The following is a 9,308-nucleotide window of genomic DNA, read 5'->3' as shown; positions in this document are numbered from 1 at the left end:
AACTCTCTTTTCAGCCACCCGGTTCCAGATGCTACAATGATGCCAACCAGACTTCCCTGGGCAGACAACCCCACCAATATGTCCTAGAGCCCTGATTCCCCAGAATCCCACCCCACTAGGGAAAGAGAGAGGCAGGCTGGGAGTATGGATTGACTTGTCAAAGCCCATGTTCAGTGGGGAAGCAATTACAGAAGCCAGACCTTCTTCTACCTTCTGCATCCCACAATGACCCTGGGTCCATACTCCCAGAGGGATAAAGAATACGAAAGCTATCAGGGGAGGGGAGGGGATATGGAGTTCTGGTGGTGGGAATTGTGTGTAGTTGTACCCCTCTTATCTTATGGTTTTTGTCAATGTTTCATTTTTATAAATGACAAATAATAAAGTAAAATAAAGAAGAAAACAACAACAACAAAAACCAAGATTAAATACTTCCTTCCAAGCTCATTCCTCTGTACTTCTTTCTTTCTTCGTCTCTTTTTCATCCCTTCCTTTCTTCTTTTTTCCTTTTGTATAGTGCAGATGCTTAGTGATTTCAGAATTGAGAATGATGACTTCAGAATGGAAGGAGAGTAGGCTCAGTGGCTTACTGAGTGAGGCAAGAGTAAGCTTGCCTCTTCAAGGGCCTTGCTGAGCTGGGGGTAGTTGCAAGTGAATCTGCTTTCTAAATCTTCTTCTAGCGTTTGCCCTTCTTCTGTAGCCAGTCAACAGCGTCAGGTTGAGCCTGATGTCTGCTTGTTGCTGGCTTTGAAAGTGACTGGGATCCATGTGGATTCAGTCGGCTAGGAAGGATCCTCAGTTTCCCCAATGAATGGGGACTCACGGGATGCACCACAAGAAGGTCGATCCAATGCTTTCTAAATAAGACCCAGCCAGTCTTGTCTCTCAGCCTAGACTCTAGATTCTAGAGTGCTAAGGCATGCTTGGTTGCCTTGGACGTGTTCTAATTCCAGGGGGTGAGGGGAGTGAGTCACTTGTGCCTTCTAGAATGTAAATCTCTAATTGCAGTCTTCTGCTTCTCTGAACCTTCAGATTGTAGTTCTAGTCAGAGTGGCTTCTCATTCCTCTTTCTCCTTTTCCCCTTCCCTTTCTCTCTCTCTCTCTCTCTCTCTCCTTCTCTGAACTCAGAGAACACTTTTATTTTCTCCTCTTGTTATCTATCTAGATCCTCCATTCCTTATCACAGCCTCAGGGATTCTGTCCAGAAAGAAGAAGCACTCACAAACCCGTACCTACTCCCTCCCCTGAGGTATGGGCTCGGTAACAAATTTTTGCTTGTTAAAGTTAGCTTTCTGAGCTGAATGCTGTTTTTTTTTTTCCCCCTCCCTTTCCTCCTCTTAAGTGCATTGCATAACAGCTTCCAGTTTTAACCTTTTGCCAAACCCTACACTTCTCACTGCTGAAGGTTACTAAGAGTGTTTGTACAGGTAACTTCCACCTTTGAACCTCTGTTGCAACAGATTCAAAGGTTCCAGGGGGAGCTTGCTGGCCACCCTCAAGACAGTTTTCAGTGCTTTCAGGTGTAGCCACATCCCAGGAGTAGTAGAAAAGGCATAGGTGTCTGAATGGAGTGCTGAACTGTACAGTCAGTTGTGAGGAACGCATTCCCTGGACCAAGGAAGGGAGAGGATTTTAGAAGGTAAGCTGAATAATAACACCTGCTCTCTAGTTCATCAGCCTGTGGGCAATCAGGGATGGAGGTGTTTTGTGGGAAGATGGTGGGACACGTGTTTCTTCCTAGTCTATGGTTTATTTACACCATAAAACCATATTGGATGGAGGAGTAATCTCAGTTGATTTGTGTGGGAGGTACAGAAAGAAACAAAGAAAGAGAGACAGAGATAGAGAGAAAGAAGTAAGAAAAAAAAAACCTCAGTGGGGAAGAGGGTGGAGACTCTAAATTCTGGTATAGATTGGTTTGGGAGAGAGTTATCAACCTCACTAAACACAAGTAAAACAGACATGGAAGTTTCCAGGGTTGCAGACCAAGCCAAGATCTGGGTCTGCAGCTTCCATTCAAAATTTTCTGTACAGAGTTAAAAAAAAAAAAAAAAAAAGATTTGCGTCAGCTTTTGGTGACAGCAGCTCCCACTCAATTGGGAGGGAGGACGGAAAGAGAATCCTTTGTGGCGTATCAGGTGCTGGAGTCCCTGTGAGGTGTGTGATGTGTGTTAGCTCTGAGTAGTGCACCACCTCTTCTCAGTGTTGACCGAGATCTTTCATTATTCTTTCAAATCTTGGGGTTGTCGCGTGAGTTAAGAGGATTGAGTTGAGAATGTAATTCTGCTGGAAACTTAGAATGAGGCAGACCCTTTGAAGTGAGGATTCAGTTTTGGAGGAAAGAAACTGAAAACAGATATATCTTTAAAATAAATAAATAAATAAATAAATAAATAAATAGGGGCAGGGTGGTGGTGCACCTGGTTGAGTGCACATGTTACAGTGCACAAGGACCTGGGTTCAAGCCCCTGGTCCCCATCTGCAGAGGGAAAGCTTTGCGAATGGTAAAGCAGGGCTGCAGGTGTCCCTCTGTCTCTCTCTCTCTCTCTCTCTCCCCCTCCTCCTCTCAATTTCTGGCAGTCTCTATCCAATAAAAAAATGAAGATAATAAAAAGGTTTTCAAAAAAAGAGTTAAATAAATAAATAAATAAATAAATACTCAGGGCCAGGCAGTAGCACTCCTGGTTGAGTGTACATGTTACAATGTGCCAAGACCTGGATTCAAGTCTCCAGTCTCCACCTGTATAGGGAAAGTTTCACCAGAGGTGAAGCAGGGCATTTCTGCCTTTCCTCTAAGTTTTTCTCCTCTATCCAAATATATATAATCTGCTCTTGGCCAGAAGCACTTCATTTAGTTGACAAAAGCAAAACCCAGTGAGCTAATGAGATGTAATACCCATTCTTGAAGCCTTTGCATCCTCTGCTGAGCTCCTGAGACTAAGCAAAGAGTACCCCCAGCTATGAGGCCCCCAGAAGACTGAAGTAGGGTGGGGGTAGCGGGCACTGCTCTTTTTTTCTTCATGTGTTTCATCTGTCTCATGTTAGAGGGGCTCCTGTAAGGTAAATTCATTTTTTAAAGATATTTATTTTAAAGATTTTATTTATTCATTAATGAGAAAGATAGGAGGAAAAAGAGAAAGAACCAGACATCACGTTGGTACATGCGCTGCCAGGGATCAAACTCAGGACCTCCTGCTTGATAATCCAATGCTTTATCCTCTGTGCCATCTCCTGGACTTTTTTTTTTTTTTTTTTTTTTAACCAGAGCACTGCTTAGCTCTGGTTTATGGTTATGGTGGTTTGGGGGATTGAGCCTAGGATTGAGCCTCAGGCATGAGAGTCTGTTTGCATAACAATTATGCTATCTACCCCCAACCCCTTTTATATCTTTATTAAAAGATATAAAGATATCTTTTACTAATTTATTTCCTTCTGGAATGTGCTGTATGAAAATTAGGTCTTATTTATTGAGATTGTGTCACAGATCACCCTGGAGTTTTTCTACCTGAAGGCTTTTTAGGGCCTTTCCTCTCTAGAGGAAAGAATTAGCAAGACTACTAATCTAGCTCTATAAAAGAGTCAGGCTTCTGCTGAACTTCGCCATGGACCTTTTTCAAGGCTGGGAAAAATATTGCATATTTTGGGGTATCTTTGAGGTACAAGGAGGGAGGAGGAAGCAAACTCATAATTTCTACCTCCAAAACTGAGTTTGGAAACTCCTTTGATCTTCTGTGGCCACTACTTTGGATGAATCTAGAGAGATGACTCCAATGTATACCCATCTTCAAGACTGCACTCCAATCTCTCAACACCTCTAGGGGGTTTGCACACCCAGATCAAACTTCATAAAGCATTAACAAGTGGTTTCCTTCTCCACTATGATTGTCTCACATATGTGCTGTGGAGTCTTCCAGAAACTCCAAGATGCAGAGTCTGACAGCCAATGGACTGTGTGTCTGAGCCTTCCTGAGGTGGCAAGCTTTGCTGGTTTGACTTTGTGAGATGAGGGGTACTTTTTTTTTCATTATTTTTTAATGTCTTTTTTTAAATTTTTTTTATTTGTTATTGGATAGAGACAGAGAGAAACTGAGAGAGAAGGGGGAGATAGAGAGGAAGAAAGACAGAGAGACACCTGCAGACCTGCTTCACCACCTCTAAAGCAACTCCCCTGCAGGTGGGGAGCCTGGAGCTTGAACCAGGATCCTAGCGTGCACTTAACCTGTTGCACTACAGCCCGACTCCCTTTATTTTTTTCTTCTTCTTCATTATTTTTATTGATAAATTTTGAGGTTTGAAGTTGTGGTTGAGGGCAGGGGTAGATAGTATAATGGTTATGTAAAGAGATTTTCATGTATAAGGTTCCAAAGTGCCAGGTTCAATCCCCCACACCACCATAAGCCAGAGCTGAGCAGTGTCTGGTAATATATATATTTGGTATATCAACATATCAGAGGAGCCCAGACACCCCCTTACCCACCATGCCCCTGACAATTCCTGCTGTGCTTGTTTTTCTGGCTGTATGAGAATTGCTCCAGAGATTGGGGCAGGTGCTTGGGAAGATGGGTTGCTGAGCCAAGGGTGACCTAGGATGGACCTGAGAATGGTCATGTCCCCTGGGGTGCTATCTAGTCCTGGGAATCCAGCTGAGAGCAGTCATCTCTCTGACACTCTTGGTCAGAGAGAGGCATCTTGGTCCTTTCAGTTTGGGCTTTTTCCATGTTTTGGAGGTGGTGAGACCAAGGAGAAACAGATAAATTGTGTGGCTACAGCCTGCCTTGCATTTCAGCCCTGAGGGGCTGGAGTTAAAGGTTTTGAAAACTAGCCAGGGTAGCTAGGGCAGCTTCTCGCCTCCTGGTCAGAGTGCTTCCACTTTCAGTTGTGAAAGAAAAACCAGGAAGTGAAGTCCCCGAGAGAGCATGTTAGCTAGCAAGCCGGCCATGTCCTGACGGGGGACAGACAGCTCAGGCAGGGCAGAACCTGGACTCTCTGAACCAGGCCGTCTCCCTGTATGGGTCCTCTGCAGCTACTCTGTACCTGGAAAAGCCAGGGGTGAGAAAGGAGGGACAGGGATTGAAGAATTCAGAGCCAGGAAGCCCTCTTCGCTGGAAGCCTGAAGAGATGAGGCCCCCTTTCAGGGTAAGGGAACCATGGGAGGGTGGTGTAGAGCTGGGGTTGCTGAGGCGGTGATGAGGGGGCCCTGCGGAGTGTGAAGTAGATGCTCAGGGGCTTCCTAGCCTCCAGCTTCAGCACATGTAGAATTTACTGTGCCCTGGACCACACACCTTTAGACCTTCCCTCTCAGAAGAGGTGAGGAGAAATATGGGGTCTGGGTGGGATTTTCTATTTTCTGCCCCTCTTGGGAGCAGTGGATCTCAATTGAGACCCCCTTTTGAGAGGGCTGAGCACCTGCCATCTTTCTTGTGCCGTAGGCTGGGAGTTACCCTCCATTCTTATGGTGGACTTGGCCTGCTTTCTCAGGAGACAACATATGAGACGGGCCGGTAGGGTGCTTTCTGGGTGAAGTGAGATCTTTGCTGAGGTCAGGGGCATAGGTAGGATTTAAGATGAGCTTCAAGGACCTTCATGAAGTACAGCTGGACCAGAGCTTCAGGGCTAAGGCTCAGTGGCTCCTGTGGGTGTCAGTGTGTTCAGTGGTTTGAAAAAGCAGGACTTAAAAAAAAAAAAAAAAGAAAAAGCAGGACTGACTCTCTAGCTCCAACCTGGAGGCACTTACTATTCTCTAGCAGGGAACATCTTAAAGCAGAATTAAGTTTTAAAGGGAAAAAATAGCTTTTTCTTTAAAAGCATACATTGTGCAGTTTTGCTTGATCCCTCCTGTGCCCCACATGGAGTAAAACTCCCCTTGAACTGACAGGGATGGGAGACAGACATAGAATAGTTCTGGAAGAGTCATTCTAGAAGCACTCAGAGGCATCTCTTTTTGAACCTAGCATAACAAAAGGGGCAAAAACCTCAGTAAAGAAAACTCGCAGGGTGGGGTAAATAGCATGATGGTTATGTAAAGAGACTCTCAGGCCCGAGGCTTCAAAGTCCCAGGTTCAGTCTCACACACCACCATAAGCCAGAGCTGAGCAGTGCTCTGGTAAAACAAATAAACAAAAGAAGCAAAACAAAAACTCTCACATGCTTATAAGTCAGGCAAGCACCATGTTCACATAGTGACACAATAATCGACACATAACAGTTTATTTATTACTTATTTGTTTTTGTTTTTTTAATTTGGGTGTTGTTTGTTGAAACCAGGGGCTCATTTGTGTGCTCTCCCACTGAGTGGTCTTCCCAGGCCCATTTTTTATTTTCTTCTTTTTTAAAAAAATTTTATTAGTGACTTAATATTAATTTACAAAATTATAAGGTAACAGGCGTATAATTCTAGTAAAGTTTTTTTTTTTTTAAAGATTTTATTTATTTATGAGAAAGACAGGAGCAGAGAGAAAGAACCAGACATGGCTCTGGCACATGTGCTGCTGGGGATCGAAGTTGGGACCTCATGATTGAGAGTCCAAAGCTTTATCACTGTGCCATCTCCCGGACCACACAAGGGTATAATTCTATACCACTCCCACCACCAGAGTTCTGTAAGCTCCATTGGAAGCTACAGTAGTTCTCCTCAGACCATTTTTTATTTTCTATTTTTATGAGACGGGGGCATTAAAGCACTGTGCCACTATCCTTGGAGTTCTACCTATCTCTGTCCTAGTGCTCTCAGGTGATGCTATGATTTGAACCCAGGGTCTCCCATGTATAAGAGTTGTGCTCTACCCACTGAACCATCTCCCCACCTACAGCCCCAGTTTTATTTTATTTCACAAGCGTTATCCAAACAAAACAGCATTTCAGCCACTTATTTCATTCATATTTGGCCCTGACCCAAAGTAATCTTCCTTACCAGACTAAATTTAAATTTCTTTGGGACAAAAATGCCTCCAGGAATCTCACTGTATCACTGGATGTCTATGTTCTTTTATTTATTTATTTATTTTCCCTTTTGTTTCTCTTGTTTTATTGTTGTAGTTATTGTTGTTGTTATTGATGTCGTTGTTGTTAGATAGGACAGAGAAATGGAAAGAGATGGGGAAGACAGAGAGGGGGGAGAGAAAGATAGACACCTGCAGACCTGCTTCACCGCCTGTGAATCAACTTCCCTGCAGGTGGGGAGCCAGGTCCTTGTGCTTTGCCCCATGTGTGTTTAACCCACTGTGCTGACGCCCGGACCCTGGATGTCTACATTCTGTCCCATATGCGGTGTGGGCACAGACTCTACAGAGAAGGGGCGGGGAGGTGAGAGGATCTAGGATTGAATGGCATGAAGTCATTTAAGCACCTGCTCAGGGTAGGTAAGTACTCTTACACTTAATCAAGATAGCCTATAAGCAACTGGTTTCACCATTCCATAATTGAGAGAGTAGACTCAGAAAGGTGAGGTAACTTTCCCAAGATCACAAAGCAACCATGTCAAAGATGTCAAAGTGGACTGAAGCTGCAGTCAGTTAGACGCTAGGATCCAGGCTCCGTTCACTCATGTGTGGTTAACCTTCCTAAAGATGTTCACTTGCTAGAAGATTTTCACGTGACATGGGCAGGTCACGAGCTTATACTTTTATTGGATACTCTCAGGTTGACACTCTTCTGGTATCGCAAACCCTACTGCTGTCATTCATTCTATGTGTTCTATGGGGCAGTACCAGAGCTTACTATTTTAGATCTTTTTTTGAATTTTCTTTATTGGGGAATTCATGTTTTACATTTGACAGTAAATACAATAAATAGTTTTGTACATGCATAACATTTTTATATCTTTTGTTCTTCATATTAGTCCTGTAAAGTAAATACTTTGAGAGTTGGACAAACCAAGGCAAAAAAAAAAAAAAAATTGGGAGTCGGGCGATAACGCAGTGGGTTAAGCACATGTCGCACAAAGCACAAGGACCTGCTTAAGCATCCTGATTCCAGGCTCTGGCTCCCCACCTGCAGGGGAGTCGCTTCACAAGTGGTGAAGCAGGTCTTCAGGTGTCTGTCTTTCTCTCCCCCCTTTGTCTCCCCTCCTCTCTCCATTTCTCTCTGTCCTTCCAACAACAAAGACAACAACATTAATAACTACAACAATAAAACAAGGGCAACAAAAGGGAATAAATAAATATTTTTTAAAAATTGGGGCATACTATGAAAACATTTGAGCTGGAATTCAAGCTCTGTCTCTTTTAGTTCCAAAGGGAAACTGTTGTTTGATTTCTGACAAGTCTGGTTGAGTACATAGGCCAAAGTTTAGAAACTAGAAGACATTTTTTAAAATTTTATTTTATTTTATTTTATTTATTTTTTTACCAGAGCACTGCTCAGCTCTGGTCTATGGTGGTGTGGGGGATTGAACCTGAGACTTGAAAGCCTCAGGCATGAAAGTCTCTTTGCATAACCATTATGTTATACCCCCACTCTAGAAGACATTTCTTTTTTTTAAATTTATTTTTATTTCCTTTTCTTTTTTTTTATTTCTTTATTGGGGAATTAATGTTTTACATTCAACAGTAAATACAATAGTTTGTACATGCATAACATTCTCCAGTTTCCCATATAACAATACACTAGGTCCTCTGTCATCCTTCTTGGATCTGTGTTCTCCCCACCCACCCATCACCACTCCAGAGTCTTTTACTTTGGTGCCATAAGACAATTCTATTTCAGGTTCTATTTGTGTGGTGTTTTTTTTTTTTCTTCTGATCTTGTTTTCCAGACTTCTGCCTGAGAGTAGATCATCCCATATTCATCCTTCTGTTTCTGACTTATTTCACTTAACACAAATTTTTCAAGGTCCATCCAAGATCAGCTGAAAACGGTGAAGTCACCATTTTTAACAGCTGAGTAGTATTCCATTGTGTATATATACCACAACTTGCTCAGCCACTCATCTGTTGTTGGACACCTGGGTTGCTTCCAGGTTTAGGCTATTACAAATTGTGCTGCCAAGAACATATGTGTACACAGATCTTTTTGGATGGATGTGTTGGGTTCCTTAGGATATATCCCCAGGAGAGGAATTGCAGGGTCATAGGGTAGGTCCATTTCTAGCCTTCTGAGAGTTCTCCAGACTGTTCTCCACAGAGGTTGGACCAATTGACATTCCCACCAGCAGTGCAGGAGGGTTCCTTTGGCCCCACACCCTCTCCAGCATTTGCTGCTATTACCTTTTCTGATGTATGACATTCTCACAGGAGTGAAGTGATATCTCATTGTTGTCTTTATTTGCATTTCTCTGACAATAAGAGACTTGGAGTATTTTTTCATGTGTT

The 9,308-nt window shown here is 43.1% G+C and overlaps 1 protein-coding gene across 4 annotated transcripts in view; it reads left to right on the top strand.

The window, feature by feature from the left end:
- The first annotated feature begins 1,463 nt into the window (after positions 1–1,463).
- ACSL5 (acyl-CoA synthetase long chain family member 5) overlaps positions 1,464–9,308 on the top strand; it is an 85,647-nt gene continuing 77,802 nt past the window's right edge. For 3 of the 4 annotated variants that reach the window (XM_060171318.1, XM_060171316.1, XM_060171315.1), the window contains exon 1: positions 4,899–5,136. Coding sequence is in view for 1 of the 4 variants with exons in the window: in XM_060171316.1 (XP_060027299.1) it covers positions 5,119–5,136 (18 nt within the window). In the remaining 3 variants the exon portion in view is untranslated. Of the gene's footprint in view, positions 1,640–4,898; positions 5,137–9,308 lie in introns of those variants that run through there. The other variant, XM_007520006.3, reaches the window with a different exon arrangement.

This window comes from Erinaceus europaeus, chromosome 14 (genome assembly GCF_950295315.1).
Source record: "Erinaceus europaeus chromosome 14, mEriEur2.1, whole genome shotgun sequence".
NCBI lineage: Eukaryota > Metazoa > Chordata > Mammalia > Eulipotyphla > Erinaceidae > Erinaceus > Erinaceus europaeus.
Note: the sequence above shows the minus strand (reverse complement) of the source record. Positions and strands in the feature narration are given on the sequence as shown.